Source organism: Oncorhynchus clarkii, chromosome 18 (assembly GCF_045791955.1).
Source record: "Oncorhynchus clarkii lewisi isolate Uvic-CL-2024 chromosome 18, UVic_Ocla_1.0, whole genome shotgun sequence".
Lineage (NCBI taxonomy): Eukaryota > Metazoa > Chordata > Actinopteri > Salmoniformes > Salmonidae > Oncorhynchus > Oncorhynchus clarkii.
The window spans coordinates 62,462,625-62,482,507 of NC_092164.1; the positions used below are offsets into that span (position 1 = coordinate 62,462,625).

Below are 19,883 nucleotides of genomic sequence, written 5' to 3' on the forward strand. Positions count from 1 at the left end.
AGCGGTATTAGAGGGAGGAGTGGGTTGGTCTTTGGCTTGGACCAGCGGTATTAGAGGGAGGAGTGGGTTGGTCTTTGGCTTGGAGCGGGAGAAGTGGGTTGGTCTTTGGCTTGGACCAGCGGTATTAGAGGGAGGAGTGGGTTGGTCTTTGGCTTGGACCAGCGGTATTAGAGGGAGAAGTGGGTTGGTCTTTGGCTTGGACCAGCGGTATTAGAGGGAGGAGTGGGTTGGTCTTTGGCTTGGACCAGCGGTATTAGAGGGAGGAGTGGGTTGGTCTTTGGCTTGGACCAGCGGTATTAGAGGGAGGAGTGGGTTGGTCTTTGGCTTGGACCAGCGGTATTAGAGGGAGGAGTGGGTTGGTCTTTGGCTTGGGCTATTAGAGGGAGGAGTGGGTTGGTCTTTGGCTTGGACCAGCGGTATTAGAGGGAGGAGTGGGTTGGTCTTTGGCTTGGACCAGCGGTATTAGAGGGAGGAGTGGGTTGGTCTTTGGCTTGGACCAGCGGTATTAGAGGGAGGAGTGGGTTGGTCTTTGGCTTGGACCAGCGGTATTAGAGGGAGGAGTGGGTTGGTCTTTGGCTTGGACCAGCGGTATTAGAGGGAGGAGTGGGTTGGTCTTTGGCTTGGACCAGCGGTATTAGAGGGAGGAGTGGGTTGGTCTTTGGCTTGGACCAGCGGTATTAGAGGGAGGAGTGGGTTGGTTCATTGTAAATGAAACTTTAACAAAAAAGGGTGATTGAATCAGCTGGCTAATGGTTCCTTTTGATCAGGAACCCATGTTCACATAATCTAGTTAACTCTGTGTGTGGGCTCTAGGCTGCTAGCATACATACCTAACGGAGATGTCACGTTCTGACCTTAGTTCCTTTGTTTTATCTTTGTTTTAGTATGGTCAGGGCGTGAGTTGGGGTGGGCAGTCTATGTTTGTTTTTCTAGGTTGTTATATGTCTATGTGTTGGGCCTATCATACTTAGGTAGCCTGTTTTCCCCATTTTGGTTGTGGGTGTTTATTTTCTGTTCTGTGTTTTGTTGCACCGTTCAGGACTGTTCGTTTGTCATGTAATGTTTTTGGTTCAGAATTCATTCTTTATTAAATTACAATGAATACTTACCACGCTGCACCTTGGTCTTCTCTTTCTCCCGACGACAACCCTTACAGGAGATCAGACAACGAGGGATGAACTACGAGCCAGTACATGATGCACTTTCCATAGATGTTTGGACAGATTGCTCGTGTTTTCCACCCTTACAAGAAAAAGTCTTGTTGCACTTGTGGTAACGAGCATTGGCAGCATCGACTCTGGTGATGTGTAACCACACTTTTGAACATTTAGTTCTCTCCTCCAATGTCACTAATTAAGAGCAGGGTCTTTCGTGTGTGTGTGTGTGTGTGTGTGTGTGTGCGTGCGTGCGCGCGCTGTAGCGTGCGAGAGACACAGGCTCCGCGTGAGAGAGATCTCTCTTCTGGATTGGGAGTAGTGACAATTATATACGAATGTCTTAATCATATTGCAAATTAGAAACAGTTGGTGAGATAAAATGTGCAAGATAACGTTTAGCAATAATTGTAGCAATTGTAGCAATTATTGTAGCAATAATAAATAGGAAATCTTAATTTCTTCAGTACCGAAAGCAGAACCGATAACATCAGATCTTATCAATACTACGGTCTTTCATAATTTAGCCTCGGGGCCCGTTTAATACCGGGTTTTGGCACCCATCCCTACTCATGATTGAGCATAGTTCTGTTGAAGTAGAGTGTGATGTTGTCAGTGGTCTGACTGTGAACGCTCTAAGAGATTCTGGGTTGAGGTCAGTGATAAAGTAGTCTACAGTACTACTACCAAGAGATGAGCTACAGGTGCATCTACCGTACTACCATCGAAGTCTACCATTGACAAGGTACATACCCAGCGTCTGACAGAGCTGCAGAAGTTGTGACCCATTTTTTGTTGGTTATGTTGTCGTAGTTGTGTCTAGGGGGGCATATGGGGGAGGGAATGCTGTCACCTCCAAGTAGGTGTTTGTCCCCCTGTGTGCTGAGGGTGTCAGGTTCTTGTTCAGTTCTGGCATTTAGGTCACCACAGATTAGTACATGTCCTTGGGCCTGGAAATGGTTGATCTCCCCTCTACGATGGAGAAGTTGTCATCGTTAAAGTATGGGCATTCTATTGAGGGGATACATGAGGACATTTTTCTCTGTTGAGAATCATTTTCTTATTAATTTCTATCCAGATGTAAAATGTTCCTGTTTTGACTAATTTAATAGAGTCAGTTAGGTCTGCTCTATACCAAATTAGCATACACCCTGAGTCTCTTCCCGGTTTCACACCTGGTAGTTTGGTGGATGGAACTACCAGCCCTCTGTAACCTAGAGGACAACCATAGTGTCTAGTGTTGTTTTTGGGTGGTTTAGGCCCAGACCATCACCGTCTCTCTCTCTCTCTCTCTGTCTCTGTCTCTACCTCTGTCTCTCTCTCTCTCACTATCTCCGTCTCTCTCTCTCTAACTTTCTTTCTCTCTCAGCCAGCTGTCAAGGCTGTCTGTCTGGAGCAGGAGGAGAGGAGAAGCAGAAGATGATTCAGACCAGAAGAAAGAAAGACTGCCCTCTACTGACCGGAACATTCTGAACCCACACAGCCATGGACGCTCTTTGTCCTCCCTTCTCTCTGTCTCTGACTTTCTCTCAATTCAATTAAATTTAAGGGCTTTATTGTCATGGGAAACAAATGTTAACATTGCCAAAGCAGGTGAAGTAGATAATAAACAAAAGTGAAATGAACAATAAAATGTACAGTAAACATTACAGTCAGACATTCCAAAAGAATAAAGACTTTTCAAATCTGTCTCTCTCTCTGTCTCTCTGTCTGTCTCTCTCTCTCTCTCTCTCTGTGTCTCTTTCTCTCTCTGTGTGTCTCTCTGTGTCTCTTTCTCTCTCTCTCTCTTTCTGTGTCTCTTTCTCGCTCTCTCTGTTTCTGTGTCTCTTTCTCTCTCTCTCTGTGTCTGTCTCTCTATCTGTCTCTCTCTGTCTCTCTCTCTCTCTCTCTCTCTCCGTTTCTCTCTCTCTGTTTCTCTCTGTCTCTCTCTCTCTTTCTGTCTTTTTCTCGCTCTCTCTGTCTCTGTGTCTCTCTCTCTCTGTGTCTGTCTCTCTGTCTCTCTCTCTCTGTGTCTCTTTCTCTCTCTCTCTGTGTCTATCTCTGTCTCTCCCTCTCTCTCTCGCTGTGTCTCTTTCTCTCTCTCTCTGTGTCTCTCTTTCTCTCTATCTGTCTCTCTCTTTCTCTCTCTGTCTCTCTCTCCCTTTCTCTCTGTTTCTCTCTATTTCTCTGTCTCACTGTCTCTGTGTCTCTCTCTGTGTCTTTGTCTCTCTATGTGTCTATCTCTCTCTCTCTGACTCTCTCTCTGTCTCAATTAATTTCTCCATGTTTCTCTCTCTGTGTCTCTCTCTCTCTCTCTCTTTCTGTGTCTCTGTCTCTCTCTCTCTCTCTGTGTCTATCTCAATTCGTCTCTCTATGTGTCTCTCTCTCTCTCTTTCTCTCTCTGTGTCTCTTTGTTTGTCTGTGTCTCTGTGTGTGTATGTCTGTCTCTCTCTGTCTCTCTCTCTCTCTGTGTCTGTCTCAATTCGTCTCTATGTGTGTCTTTCTCTGTGTCTCTTTGTCTCTCTGTTTGTCTGTGTCTCTGTCTGTTTGCGTGTGTGTCTGTCTCTCTCTCTCTCTCTCTCTCTCTCTCTCTCTCTCTCTCTCTCTCTCTCTCTCTCTCTCTCTCTGTGTCTTTGTCTCAATTCGTCTCTCTATGTGTCTCTCTCTCGCAATTCAATTGAATTGAATGAGGGTACAATGTAAATATATATATATTGCAAAAGCTTTGGAGATATACAATATTAACATCATTGAAATAATAATAATCAATATTGTCAACGTGACAACAGCAACAACAATAATCAAGGGTGAAAATAACCATACAATGAACAATAACAATAACAATGGCATAGAGGACATTTGCAGGTTGGTTGGTTTATCAATCACTGTCCCTCAGGCAGCAATGTAGGTATTTCAACTTCAATTAGTTTTTAATGGCGTAGAATGCCCTGTGCTATCTCTCGCAGATCATTCACTGCCTCATTAAGGCATCCAGAGCCTAAGTAATTGTAGTGTTTGGAGTACTCTATATATTTTGTACCAATTGAGAACTTTGGTCTAATTCCCTGAGATCTGGACCTTCTCTGGAAAATCAGACTTTTCTGTATTTTTGGGGTTTACTAGCAGGTCCCAGGTCTCTCTCGCTCTCTCTCATTTTTCTGCAGAGAGATCCAAGTCTAGTAAAAGTTCATGACATGTTTAGCCAACAGTTAGACAACAGATTGACAGTGTAATGCCATAGACAAAGGAAGGAAGGGTGGAAGACGCAGACAGAAGAAAGGTCATCTTCATTCTGCCACCATCTTGACCTTTTATTTGACTTCCTACGATAGCTCATAATTATCTCTCTTACAGGATGTTCCGTCTAAAACAACCCTTCAACCTATTCACCTGCTCACGTGATGCATCATGCATCTACTTCCATACTGCCGCTGTGTCTGTCTAGACCGTTAGGTCGGTGGTCCCCTGCTGTTGTGAACCAGAGCCTGTGTGTCATGCATTAGAGATCTCTCACTGGCATCATCTACCATACACAAAGGCCTACACAATACAAAAGCTTTGGTATTTCCAGGCTCCATAAGTGGATAAGTGATTAACCTTTAATGTAGCTACCTTTCTCATTGTGATATGAATGCCGTCTATGTTGCCTCAAGCTAGTGCTTTCATCATTGACTGTGTCCCAAATTGCACCCTATTCCTTATATAGTGCCCTACTGTTGACCAGGGCACATAGAGAGCCTCATAAGGCTTTGGTCAACAGTAGTGCACTACGTAGATAATAAGGTACTGTGTGTCTCCGTTGTCAGCAGCAGAACTTTTCAGAACAGTTCAGGAGACCTTTAGGAGTATGCCATTCATTGTTTTATGTCAGCGTGATGGACGGAGGAGTGCACTTTGGCAACTGTAAACAGAGACTCTTCAGACTAAACAAAGTAATGCTGCTACCTCGTTGAGTTTTTACATCTGTAAAGACAGAGACAGACTGTTCAGACAGAACAAAGTAATGCTGCTACGCGCTGGCATTGAGGAACTCACACATACAGTAGGTCCTACGCTCCTCACTGCCTGTCAGGTGCTATTATGTTCTAAGAGTCCAGACATAAATTACAGGCCCACTACAGCACCGGTTTATGAGCTGCTATTATGAAATGATTTCTGTACAGCATATAAATGTTTTATTCAAAACAATATAAATACTACTGGAAAATCCACTGCCAAGATGTGAAAGACAGGGATTGGCCGGGTAGATGAACATGCCTGCAGATGAAAACGTCATCGTCTCTGATTAATTGCAGACCTTCTAAAAAACAAGCGATGTAACGTTCTGTTAAACGATGCCCTCTCTACACTCTTACACAGAGGGTTCTACATGTAACCCAAAAGGGTTCTACCGTGGACCAAAAACGGTTCTCCTATGGGGACAGCCGAAAAAACATTTTGGAACCCTTTTTTTCTAAGAGTGTTCTGCTGCAACATCGGGGTCATTTCCGGTGAGGATAGAACTAACAAGATACCATAACTCAGCCCCCACTGAGAGGAGCGGAGGAACAAAGAAACTCAGGACAACAGACAATCTGGACTCAGAGTGAGTGTTGCGCAAAATGATGGGAAACTCTAATTTATCAGAATCCTCTCCAAGTCATTTATAAGAATCCTCTCCAAGATATTTATTAGAATCCTAGTAATTTATTAGAATCCTCTCCAAAGTAATTTATTAGAATCCTCTCCAAGTAATTTATTAGAATCCTCTCCAAGTCATTTATTAGAATCCTCTCCAAAGTTATTTATTAGAATCCTCTCCAAGTCATTTATTAGAATCCTCTCCAAGTCATTTATTAGAATCCTCCCCAAGTCATTTATTAGAATCCTCTCCAAGTCATTTATTAGAATCCTCTCCAAGTCATTTATTAGAATCCTCTCCAAGTCATTTATAAGAATCCTCTCCAAGATATTTATTAGGATCCTCTCCAAGTCATTTATAAGAATCCTCTCCAAGATATTTATTAGAATCCTAGTAATTTATTAGAATCCTCTCCAAAGTAATTTATTAGAATCCTCTCCAAGTCATTTATTAGAATCCTCTCCAAGTCATTTATTAGAATCCTCTCCAAGTCATTTATAAGAATCCTCTCCAAGATATTTATTAGAATCCTAGTAATTTATTAGAATCCTCTCCAAAGTAATTTATTAGAATCCTCTCCAAGTCATTTATTAGAATCCTCTCCAAGTCATTTATTAGAATCCTCCCCAAGTCATTTATTAGAATCCTCTCCAAGTCATTTATTAGAATCCTCTCCAAGTCATTTATTAGAATCCTCTCCAAGTCATTTATAAGAATCCTCTCCAAGATATTTATTAGAATCCTAGTAATTTATTAGAATCCTCTCCAAAGTAATTTATTAGAATCCTCTCCAAGTCATTTATTAGAATCCTCTCCAAGTCATTTATTAGAATCCTCTCCAAGTCATTTATAAGAATCCTCTCCAAGATATTTATTAGAATCCTAGTAATTTATTAGAATCCTCTCCAAAGTAATTTATTAGAATCCTCTCCAAGTCATTTATTAGAATCCTCTCCAAGTCATTTATTAGAATCCTCTCCAAAGTTATTTATTAGAATCCTCTCCAAGTCATTTATTAGAATCCTCTCCAAGTCATTTATTAGAATCCTCCCCAAGTAATTTATTAGAATCCTCTCCAAGTCATTTATTAGAATCCTCTCCAAGTCATTTATTAGAATCCTCTCCAAGTCATTTATAAGAATCCTCTCCAAGATATTTATTAGAATCCTCTCCAAGTCATTTATAAGAATCCTCTCCAAGATATTTATTAGAATCCTAGTAATTTATTAGAATCCTCTCCAAAGTAATTTATTAGAATCCTCTCCAAGTCATTTATAAGAATCCTCTCCAAGATATTTATTAGAATCCTAGTAATTTATTAGAATCCTCTCCAAAGTAATTTATTAGAATCCTCTCCAAGTCATTTATTAGAATCCTCATTTATTAGAATCCTCTCCAAAGTAATTTATTAGAATCCTCTCCAAGTCATTTATTAGAATCCTCTCCAAGTCATTTATTAGAATCCTCCCCAAGTCATTTATTAGAATCCTCTCCAAGTCATTTATTAGAATCCTCTCCAAGTCATTTATTAGAATCCTCTCCAAGTCATTTATTAGAATCCTCTCCAAAGTAATTTATTAGAATCCTCTCCAAGTCATTTATTAGAATCCTCTCCAAGTCATTTATTAGAATCCTCCCCAAGTCATTTATTAGAATCCTCTCCAAGTCATTTATTAGAATCCTCTCCAAGTCATTTATAAGTCCAAGATATTTATTAGAATCCTAGTAATTTATTAGAATCCTCTCCAAAGTAATTTATTAGAATCCTCTCCAAGTCATTTATTAGAATCCTCTCCAAGTCATTTATTAGAATCCTCTCCAAAGTTATTTATTAGAATCCTCTCCAAGTCATTTATTAGAATCCTCTCCAAGTCATTTATTAGAATCCTCCCCAAGTCATTTATTAGAATCCTCTCCAAGTCATTTATTAGAATCCTCTCCAAGTCATTTATTAGAATCCTCTCCAAGTCATTTATAAGAATCCTCTCCAAGATATTTATTAGAATCCTCTCCAAGTCATTTATAAGAATCCTCTCCAAGATATTTATTAGAATCCTAGTAATTTATTAGAATCCTCTCCAAAGTAATTTATTAGAATCCTCTCCAAGTCATTTATTAGAATCCTCTCCAAGTCATTTATTAGAATCCTCTCCAAGTCATTTATAAGAATCCTCTCCAAGATATTTATTAGAATCCTAGTAATTTATTAGAATCCTCTCCAAAGTAATTTATTAGAATCCTCTCCAAGTCATTTATTAGAATCCTCTCCAAGTCATTTATTAGAATCCTCTCCAAAGTTATTTATTAGAATCCTCTCCAAGTCATTTATTAGAATCCTCTCCAAGTCATTTATTAGAATCCTCCCCAAGTAATTTATTAGAATCCTCTCCAAGTCATTTATTAGAATCCTCTCCAAGTCATTTATTAGAATCCTCTCCAAGTCATTTATAAGAATCCTCTCCAAGATATTTATTATAATCCTCTCCAAGTCATTTATAAGAATCCTCTCCAAGATATTTATTAGAATCCTAGTAATTTATTAGAATCCTCTCCAAAGTAATTTATTAGAATCCTCTCCAAGTCATTTATAAGAATCCTCTCCAAGATATTTATTAGAATCCTAGTAATTTATTAGAATCCTCTCCAAAGTAATTTATTAGAATCCTCTCCAAGTCATTTATTAGAATCCTCTCCAAAGTAATTTATTAGAATCCTCTCCAAGTCATTTATTAGAATCCTCTCCAAGTCATTTATTAGAATCCTCCCCAAGTCATTTATTAGAATCCTCTCCAAGTCATTTATTAGAATCCTCTCCAAGTCATTTATTAGAATCCTCTCCAAGTCATTTATTAGAATCCTCCCCAAGTCATTTATTAGAATCCTCTCCAAGTCATTTATTAGAATCCTCCCCAAGTCATTTAATAGAATCCTCTCCAAGTCATTTATTAGAATCCTCCCCAAGTCATTTAATAAAATCCTCCCCAAGTCATTTATTAGAATCCTCTCCAAGTCATTTATTAGAATCCTCTCCAAGTCATTTATTAGAATCCTCCCCAAGTCATTTAATAGAATCCTCTCCAAGTCATTTATTAGAATCCTCCCCAAGTCATTTAATAAAATCCTCCCCAAGTCATTTAATAGAATCCTCTCCTCTCCAAGTCATTTATTAGAATCCTCTCCAAGTCATTTATTAGAATCCTCTCCAAGTCATTTATTAGAATCCTCTCCAAGTCATTTATTAGAATCCTCTCCAAGTCATTTATTAGAATCCTCCCCAAGTCATTTAATAGAATCCGCCCCAAGTCATTTAATAAAATCCTCCCCAAGTCATTTAATAGAATCCTCTCCTCTCCAAGTCATTCATTGGTGGCTAGTGGACCATGTATCAGTTATACAACCCAAACTGATAAATAAATGACTGCAGACTATATCTCCTCAACAACAACTAAACTAAGCAAAAAAAGAAACGTCCTCTCACTGTCAACTGTGTTTATTTTCAGCAAATTGAACATGTGTAAATATTTGTATGAACATAACAAGATTCAACAACTGAGACATAAACTGAACAAGTTCCACAGACATGTGACTAACAGAAATTTAATAATGTGTCCCTGAACAAAGGGGGGGGGGGGGGGGGGGGGTCAAAATCAAAAGTAACAGTCAGTATCTGGTATGGCCAACAGCTGCATTAAGTACTGCAGGGCATCTCCTCCTCATGAACTGCACCATATTTGCCAGTTCTTGCTGTGAGATGTAACCCCACTCTTCCACCAAGGCGCCTGCAAGTTCCCGGACATTTCTGGGGGGAATGGCCCTAGCCCTCACCCCCCGATCCAACAGGTCTCAGACGCGCTCAATGGAATGGAGATCCGGGCTTTTCGCTGGCCATGGCAGAACACTGACATTACTGTCTTGCAGGAAATCATGCACAGAACAAGCAGTATGGCTGGTGGCATTGTCTTGCTGGAGGGTCATGTCAGGATGAGCCTGCAGGAAGGGTACCACATGAGGGAGGAGGATGTCTTCCTTGTAACGCGCAGTGTTGAGATTGCCTGCAATGACAACAAGCTCAGACCGATGATGCTGGGACACACTGCCCCAGACAATGCGGACCCTTCACGTCCAAATTGATCCCGCAAATTGATCCCAATTGTGCATTCCTGGTGTATCTTGGGCAGTTGTTGTTGCCATCCTGTACCTGTCCCGCAGGTGTAATGTTCGGTTGTACTAATCCTGTGCAGGTGTTGTTACACGTGGTCTGTCACTGCGAGGACGACCAGCTGTCTGCCCTGTTTCCCTGTAGCGCTGTTTTAGACGACACACAGTACGGACATTGCAATTTATTGCCCTGGCCACATGTGCAGCCCTCATGCCTCCTTGCAGCATGCCTAAGGCACGTTCACACAGATGAGCAGGGACCCTGGGCATTTTTTTTGTGTGTTTTTCAGAGTCAGTGGAAAGGCCCCTTTAGTGTCCTAAGTTTTCATAACTGTGACCTTAATTGCCTACCTTCTGTAAGCTGTTAGTGTCTTAACAATCGTTCCACAGGTGCATGTTCATTAATTGTTTATGGTTCATTGAACAAGCATGGGAAACCGATGTTTCTTTTTTTGCTGAGTTTAGCTAGGAGAAGTAACAACCAGCAACACATAACTAGAAGACATGCATGTTAAGAGGAGACCAGAGACCAGAGTCACAGATGAGCAGAGTATCACTGAGTTGTATCTCCAATGGAGATATAGGAATATATATATTCCCCACCCCATTCCCTATATAGGGATATATATAGGGAATAGGGTGCCATTGGGGATGCAGTCTGAGATAGATCGGCGTCAACCACAGTTATTTCCAACATGTCTAATGGTGGATTGCTGTAAAACCAACTTAATAGTGAATCATAAAAATAAGAAATTCTCCTGGTGCACAAACATAATACAGTATATGACAGATATCAGATCTTAATGTGAGCCAGTTTGCTACAGCAGGAAAATAATCCAGTAGGAACTGAAGTATAATTTATTACGTGGATTATAATTAATGGACATTTTTGTAGGGGGGACAAATCAAGTCTGAAATCTCAAAGTGGAAATTACAAACTTTAGAAGCCTTTTTAAAACTCAAATACACTACAAGTTTGTGGTGTAATACAATTGTCAGAAAGGAAATAGTGATCAAATTAAGATCTTACATCTGTATTGCTATATAATAACTACTAATCTGTCTCAGTTATAAGAAAATTATGACATGTAAAGTTTTTCAATCAATGGTATTTCACCCAGTAGATATGGGAGTTTATCAAAATTGGGTTTGTTTTCAAATTCTTTGTGGATCTGTGTAATCTGAGGGAAATATGTGTCTCTAATATGGTCATACATTTGGTTAGGAAGTGCAGCTCAGTTTCCACCTCATTTTGTGGGCAGCACTTCTCTTGAGAACCAGGTCTGCCTTCGGTGGCCTTTCTCAATAGCAAGGCACTGCTCACTGAGTCTGTATATAGGTAAAGCTTTCCTTAAGTTTGAGTCATTCACAGTGGTCAGGTATTCTGTCACTGTGTACTCTCTGTTTTGGGCCAAATAGCATTCTAGTTTGCTCTGTTTTTTAAATGAATTATTTCCATATCTCTCTCTCTGTCTATTTCTCTCTCTCTTTCTCTCTTTGACTATGGTAGGCCTAGTCTGCTGGTCTGGAGCTGGTTTAGACCACCAGGTAGCCCGGCCAGTGAAAGGGCTCTCTGGAGCATGTCTCTCTCTTTCAACCTCCGTCTCTCTCCCTCTGTCTATTTTCTCTCTCTCTATCTCTCCATCTCTTTGACTGTGGTAGGCCTGGTTTGCTGGTCTGGAGCTGGTTTAGACCACCATGTGGCCTGGCCAGTGAAAGGGCTCTCTGAAGCTTGTCCCTCTCTCTCTGGCCCAGTCGACCACACCGACTCAGGGAGCCTCCTGTATAGATCCACCCGCCACCCAGGCAGTCGGTCCAGTCGCCTTCAGGCCAGGCAACACAGCCTAGAACACTGCACACTGGGCTTAAAAGGACTGGCGGGCTCTGTGGACTCTACCCTAGTCATAACTGAATTACTGAGATTAAACATCAAAATGAGTGAAGTGCGCAGACAAAGGCCTTCTTGTTTCCGAGGGGTAAATCCTCACATGATGTCACATTTGCTTACCCATATGTTTGCCCAGACACTATTTAATTTCAAAGAGCATTGAGAAGTACGTCTTGGAAAGTTCCAGCCCATGGTGGTTTAATAAACAATCTACTGCTTGTGTATTCAAAACCAAAAATGAACTCTAAAAGAAGTATAGAGAGGACCAGTTGTAAAGTCCTTCAATGATTGAGTACATACACTTATTCCGGAATAACATGATGAAGTTCGTAACACAATGGACATCTCCTCTTCGGGAGAGAGAAACAAACTACACATTCAATCTAAAATATTGAGCCATCTTATCCTCACTTTCAAGTCCAAGAAAAAGGATTTTCCATCATTTTACCAAAATCAAACTCCCATTTCAATGACAAATTCTACTGAGCACAACCCCAAATGGATAGAGGCATATCTACTGTACACCATTATGATCCTTACGTTCCCATGTTACATTCCCATGATGCCTCTTTCTGCATCAGTGTCACCACAAGGTGAGGTCACAGCCTTTGAATGAGGGAATGTGAGAACGGATTAGGAGAGCGAGAGAGAGAGAGAGAGAGAGAGAGAGATAGATAGAGCTAGAGATAGAGCGAGAGAGGAGAGAGTGAGCGAGTGAGGTCACAGCCTTTGATTGAGGGAATGAGTGAACGTAGGGAGAGAGAGAGAGAGAGAGAGAGAGAGAGAGAGAGAGAGAGAGAGAGAGAGAGAGACAGACAGACAGACAGCGAGAGAAAGAGAGAGAGAGAGAGAGAGAGAGAGAGAGAGAGACAGAGAGAGAGAGAGAGAGAGAGAGAGCCCACTGACACCCCTATCAGACCACAACAAAATCACAGTCTACTTGAACATAGCAATACTCAATCATGAGGCATCAAAGCCAAAGGAACTGAGTAACATTAAAAAATGCTATAGATGGAAGGAATGCGGTTTGGAAACATTCCACTGTAATAGTCAAGGTGTAAACTTGTCAGTAGAAAATCTTAACAGTATATTTGACCTCTCACCTTCCCTATCAAATTTAGAAATCGCAAATAGAAAACCGAAGAAAATTAACAACAATGACAAATGCTTTGATGAAGAATGCAAAAATCTAAGAAAGAAATTGAGAAACCTGTCCAACCAAAAACATAGAAACCTGGAAAACCTGAGTCAACGCCTTCACTATGGTGAATCACTTAAACAATACAGAAATACACTACGGAAAAAGAAGGAACAGCACGTCAGCTAATCAGCTCAATGTAATTGAAGAATCCATAGACTCTAACCACTTATGGGAAAATTGGAAAACACTAAACAAACAACAACACAAAGAATTATCTATCCAAAATGGAGATGTATGGGTAAACCACTTCTCCAACCTTTTTGGATATATAACAAAGAATAAAGAGCAAAAACATATACATGATCAAATACAGATCTTAGAATTAACTATTAAAGACTACCAGAAGCCAGTGGATTCTCCAATTACATTGAATGAGTTACAGGACAAAATATAAACCCTCCAACCCAAAAAGGCATGTGGTGTTGATGGTATCCTCAATGAAATGATCAAATATACAGACAACAAATTCCAATTGGCTATACTAAAACTCTTTAACATCATCCTTAGCTCTGGCATCTTCCCCAATATTTGGAACCAAGGACTGATCACCCCAATCCACAAAAGTCGAGACAAATTTGACCCCAATAACTACCGTGGGATATGCGTCAACAGTAACCAACATTATAAAATCCATGTACACAAACAACAAGTGTGCGGTTAAAATTGGCAAAAAAAACACACATTTCTTCCCACAGTGCCGTGGGGTGAGACAGGGATGCAGCTTAAGCCCCACCCTCTTCAACATAGACTTGCGAAAGTATTCGGCCCCCTTGAACTTTGCAACCTTTTACCACATTTCAGGCTTCAAACATAAAGATATAAAACTGTATTTTTTTGTGAAGAATCAACAACAAGTGGGACACAATCATGAAGTGGAACGACATTTATTGGATATTTCAAACTTTTTTAACAAATCAAAAACTGAAAAATTGGGCGTGCAAAATTATTCAGCCCCTTTACTTTCAGTGCAGCAAACTCTCTCCAGAAGTTCAGTGAGGATCTCTGAATGATCCAATGTTGACCTAAATGACTAATGATGATAAATACAATCCACCTGTGTGTAATCAAGTCTCCGTATAAATGCACCTGCACTGTGATAGTCTCAGAGGTCCGTTAAAAGCGCAGAGAGCATCATGAAGAACAAGGAACACACCAGGCAGGTCCGAGATACTGTTGTGAAGAAGTTTAAAGCCGGATTTGGATACAAAAAGATTTCCCAAGCTTTAAACATCCCAAGGAGCACTGTGAAAGCGATAATATTGAAATGGAAGGAGTATCAGACCACTGCAAATCTACCAAGACCTGGCCGTCCCTCTAAACTTTCAGCTCATACAAGGAGAAGACTGATCAGAGATGCAGCCAAGAGGCCCATGATCACTCTGGATGAACTGCAGAGATCTACAGCTGAGGTGGGAGACTCTGTCCATAGGACAACAATCAGTCGTATATTGCACAAATCTGGCCTTTATGGAAGAGTGGCAAGAAGAAAGCCATTTCTTAAAGATATCCATAAAAAGTGTATTTTAAAGTTTGCCACAAGCCACCTGGGAGACACACCAAACATGTGGAAGAAGGTGCTCTGGTCAGATGAAACCAAAATTGAACTTTTTGTCAACAATGCAAAACGTTATGTTTAGAGTAAAAGCAACACAGCTGAACACCCATCCCCACTGTCAAACATGGTGGTGGCAGCATCATGGTTTGGGCCTGCTTTTCTTCAGCAGAGACAGGGAAGATGGTTAAAATTGATGGGAAGATGGATGGAGCCAAATACAGGACCATTCTGGAAGAAAACCTGATGGAGTCTGCAAAAGACCTGAGACTGGGACGGAGATTTGTCTTCCAACAAGACAATGATCCAAAACATAAAGCAAAATCTACAATGGAATGGTTCAAAAATAAACATATCCAGGTGTTAGAATGGCCAAGTCAAAGTCCAGACCTGAATCCAATCGAGAATCTGTGGAAATAACTGAAAACTGCTGTTCACAAATGCTCTCCATCCAACCTCACTGAGCTCGAGCTGTTTTGCAAGGAGGAATGGGAAAAAATTTCAGTCTCTCGATGTGCAAAACTGATAGAGACATACCCCAAGAAACTTACAGCTGTAATCGCAGCAAAAGGTGGCGCTACAAAGTATTAACTTAAGGGGGCTGAATAATTTTGCACGCCCAATTTTTCAGTTTTTGATTTGTTAAAAAAGTTTGAAATATCCAATAAATGTCATTCCACTTCATGATTGTGTCCCACTTGTTTTTGATTCTTCACAAAAACATACAGTTTTATATCTTTATGTTTGAAGCCTGAAATGTGGCAAAAGGTCGCAAAGTTCAAGGGGGCCGAATACTTTCGCAAGGCACTGTATATAGACGAATTGGCGCGGGTGCTAGAAAAGTCTGCAGCACCCGGCCTCACCCTACTAGAATCTGAAGTCAAATGTCTACTGTTTGCTGATGATCTGGTGCTTCTGTCACCAACCAAAGAGGGCCTACAGCAGCACCTAGATATTCTGCACAGATTCTGCCAGACCTGGGCCCTGACAGTAAATCTCAGTAAGACCAAAATAATGGGATTCTAAAAAAGGTCCAGTTGCCAGGACCACAAATTCCATCGACACACCGCTGCCCTAGAGCACACAGAAAACTATACATACCTCGGCCTAAACATCAGCTCCACAGGTAACTTCCACAAAGCTGTGAAGGATCTGAGAGACAAGGCAAGAAGGATCTTCTACACCATCAAAATGAACATAAATTCAACATCCCAATTAGGATCTGGCTAAAAACACAAGAATCAGTTATAGAACCCATTGCCCTTCGTGGTTGTAATATCTGGGGTCCGCTCACCAACCAAGAATTCATAAAATGGGACAAACACCAAAAAAGTTATTCTACAAAAAACATCCCCCGTGTACAGCGTAAAACACCAAATAATGCATGCAGAGCAGTATTAGGAAGATACTCACAAATCCAGAAAATAGTATTAGATTAATTCTCTGACCCTTTGATTGGACAACATTTCATGTCATGCTGCAAAAGTTCTGATTGGCTGGAGGACGTCCTCCGGAAGTCATCATAATTACTGTGTATGTCTATGGAAGGGGGCGAGAACCATGAGCCTCCTAGGTTTTGTATTGAAGTCAATGTACTCAGAGGAGGACGGAAATCAGCTCTCCTCTAGCTACACCATGGTGCTACCCTACAGAGTGCTGTTGAGGCTACTGTAGACCTTCATCGCAAAACAGTTTGATTTAGTCATTTATTTATTTAATAATTTAATATATTTAGTATAGGTTTATCTAAAAAAAAAGAAGATATCACTGAGTAGAATGGTCCTCCTCTGAGGAGCCTTCACTGATAGACATATGATGGGTAAGCCTGCATATTTGTGAGAGGAACATGTGTGAATTTTATGGGGGTTTCAGCTTTTAGGGGTTAGAGGGCACAGCGGACCCACTTATCTCATCCTCCCCCAGGCCCTGAGAGGCGCGCAAATCACCCAGGGAGGAAGTGGGGTGGACAGGGTGGAACAGCTACAGTGTTCTGCTAACACTTATGAAGGAATGGCGCCGGAGAGGATGGCTGCCGTTCTACGGGCTCCTAAACAGCTATTTTGTGAGTTTTTTTAGAATTGTTTGTAACTTATTTTATACATAAAGTTGATGCTACCGTCTCTTATGACCGAATAGAGCTTCTGGATATCAGAACAGCGATTACTCACCTCGAACAGGACAAAGATTTTTTCTTTAATGAGTCTGACAGGAAGGAGATAATGTTGCTCCCAGACAAGTTCAAAATCCCCGTCATTCGCATGAAGAAAAGAAGGAATACAGGGGGAACAGATCAGGGTGCCTAGTAAGAATTTGTCAGTGAGTGGTTGACCCGCCTACCATCTGATCTGTTGGCCAACGTGCAATCATTGGAGAATAAACTGAATGCGCTCCATTAGAGACTATCCTACCTACGGAACATTAAAAACTGTAATATCTTACATTTCACTGAGTCGTGGCTGAATGACAATGCGGATAATATACAGTTGGCTGGGTTTTCTATGCCTTGGTAGGACAGAACAGCTACATCCGGTAAGATGAGTGTTGGAGGTGTGTGTCTATTTGTCAAGAGAGATTTCATCTCTATAAGGCCATAAGCAAACAAGAAAATGCTCATCCGGAAGCGGCGCTCCTAGTGGCCGGGTACTTTAATGCAGGCAAACTTAAATCTGTTTTACCTAAATTCTACCAGCATATCACGTGCAACCAGAGGGGAAAAAAACTCTAGACCACCTTTCCTCCACAGACAAAGATGAGTACAAAGCCCCCCCCCCCCCCCCCCCCCATTTGGCAAATCTGACAATAATTCTATCTTCCTAATTTCTGCTTACAAGCAGAAACTAAAGCAGGAAGTACCAGTGACTCGCTCAATACGGAAGTGGTCAGATGACATGGATGCTATGCTGTAGGACGGTTTTGCAGACTGGAATATGTTCCGGGATTCATCCAATGGCATTGAGGAGTACATCACATCAGTCACTGGCTTCATCAATAAGTGATTAAACGACGTCATCCCCACAGTGACCGTACGTACATAACCCAACCAGAAACCATGGATTACAGGCAGCATCCGCACCGAGTTAAAGGCTAGAGCTGCCGCTTTCAAGGAGTGGGAAACTAATCCAGACGCTTATAATAAATCCAGCTATGCCCTCAGACAAACCATCAAACAGGCAAAGCATCAAAATAGGACTAGGATTGAATCATACTACACCGGCTCTGAGGCTCGTCGGTGTGGCAGGGTTTGCAAACTATTATTGACTATGAAGTGAAACTCAGCCGCGAGCTGCCCAGTGACGCGAGCCTACCGGATGGGCTAAATGCCTTTTATGCTCGCTTCGAGGCAAGCAACACTGAAGCATGCATGAGAGTGTGGACGACTGTGTGATCACGCTTAAACATACTCCCCCCAGTTGAGCCCCCCACCCCCGCCTTACCGAGTGGAGCTTCTGATAGAGGCCACAGGCGTTGAGCCCCCCACCCCCCAGCCTTACCGAGTGGAGCTTCTGATAGAGGCCACAGGCGTTGCACACATATCCCCCGTTGGCATTCTTCCTCCACAGAGAGGTCTTAGTGGTGAGACAGTTGGCACAGAACACCCCCGAGCCTCGACGTCTCTGAAAACCAAATCAAAAGAGAGAGAGTGAGTAAGTGAGAAACGGGTAAACGGAAAGAGAGAAGAAAAAGGAGGAAAAATAAGTCACACACACACACAAACACACACACACACACACACACACACACACACAAACACACACACAGTACAATTAGAAGGTCAGTTTGTGCAGTGATTAATAGAACCCAGCTGATTCTCTCACTAATTAACTTTAGACTGATTAATGAGTCCAACCACTGGTTGTGTTTCATTAGACAGAGATCAGCCTTCATCGCCTGCATCACCATGACAAGCTGAGGACCAGCTGAGGACAAGCTGAGGACCAGACCTTTTTTAGCAGCCTCATGTTGATTCTACAATCTTCATGTGTGCCATTGATTGCGTAGGAAGCCATTCTGAGGCTATTTTCTAAAATATTCACATTTGGAAACGGTTTCTAATATTTTCTCTTCGATATATTGAAAGTATTTTACTCCCTCCTTAACATACATATTTATACAAAAAAAACTAATAAATAACAAATGTGCTGGTCCATAATGCAAGTACAGAAAACCAATAATGTCTAAATGAATCATTGAGAGTGCATGACCTTATCAAGTGCAGAACATGGGAATTGAACAAGCGGTCCTGCCTTGCATGTGATCCGCAGCTACACTGGCATGATCTAGATTAGGGGGCCTGTAAAAGCCATTTGGCCTCATAGAATCAGTGACATTTATTTAACTTCAGGGAGCCATGTTCTACCTGCCAGAATAATACAATGCTCCTAATTCTCTTCCGATTCATTTAGAACGGAAAGCTTTTCTGTGGACATAATTTTGTCTGGAAGGCCAGAGAGCTTTCTTGGCAGAGAAAGGGTACTTCATTCATCGGGTGTTTCACAATGAATCAGTCAAACGTTCTGGTGAGTAGCCAGTTCCCTATAGGGTAATTTTTCCATCCAGATGAGAGCGCTTATTGGAGGGCCCTCTATGATCTTGCGTTTGCTGATGCCTGCTCACTCTAACGTTTGACATCAGACATTAATCATAGATACAATTAAAATAAAAACAAGGGAAAGGGAATGAGGGGACGGTAGCACGGTCAAAATTACGGCAATGATTGAATGACATGGATAAATGTTTTTAGTGAGCTACCAGCAGGTGTAAAGTCGCTCTGTCAACTCACGCTCCGCATTGCTGCTTATGTCCCAATCGACAGGAAGGATGGGTAAAACAACACTGTCATCCTGTCAGAATAAAACTGATGGAACATTTTTTTCCAACAGATGCAACATTCAGTATTCTTAAGTGTGAAAAGACTACTTCCGGCGCCGACAGAGATGGCCGCCTCGCTTCGCGTTCCTAGGAAACTATGCAGTTTTTTGTTTTTTTACGTGTTATTTCTTACATTAGTACCCCAGGTCATCTTAGGTTTCATTACATACAGTCGAGAAGAACTACTGAATATAAGATCAGCGTCAACTCACCATCAGTACGACCAAGAATATGTTTTTCGCGACGCGGACCCTGTGTTCTGCCTTACAAACAGGACAACGGAGTGGATCCTATGCAGCGACCCAAAAAAACGACTCCGAAAGAGAGGGAAACGAGGCGGTCTTCTGGTCAGACTCCGGAGACGGGCACAGCGCACACCACTCCCTAGCATTCTTCTTGCCAATGTCCAGTCTCTTGACAACAAGGTTGATGAAATCCGAGCAAGGGTAGCATTCCAGAGG

At 41.5% G+C, this 19,883-nt stretch overlaps 1 protein-coding gene across 1 annotated transcript in view; it reads right to left on the minus strand.

The window, feature by feature from the left end:
• The window catches only part of LOC139373818 (zinc finger transcription factor Trps1-like), a 219,415-nt gene that overhangs the window by 13,477 nt on the left and 186,055 nt on the right, over positions 1 to 19,883 (minus strand). The window contains exon 6 of the mRNA XM_071114858.1: positions 18,045 to 18,167. Within this exon, the coding sequence (XP_070970959.1) occupies positions 18,045 to 18,167 (123 nt within the window). The remainder of the gene's footprint in view (positions 1 to 18,044; positions 18,168 to 19,883) is intronic.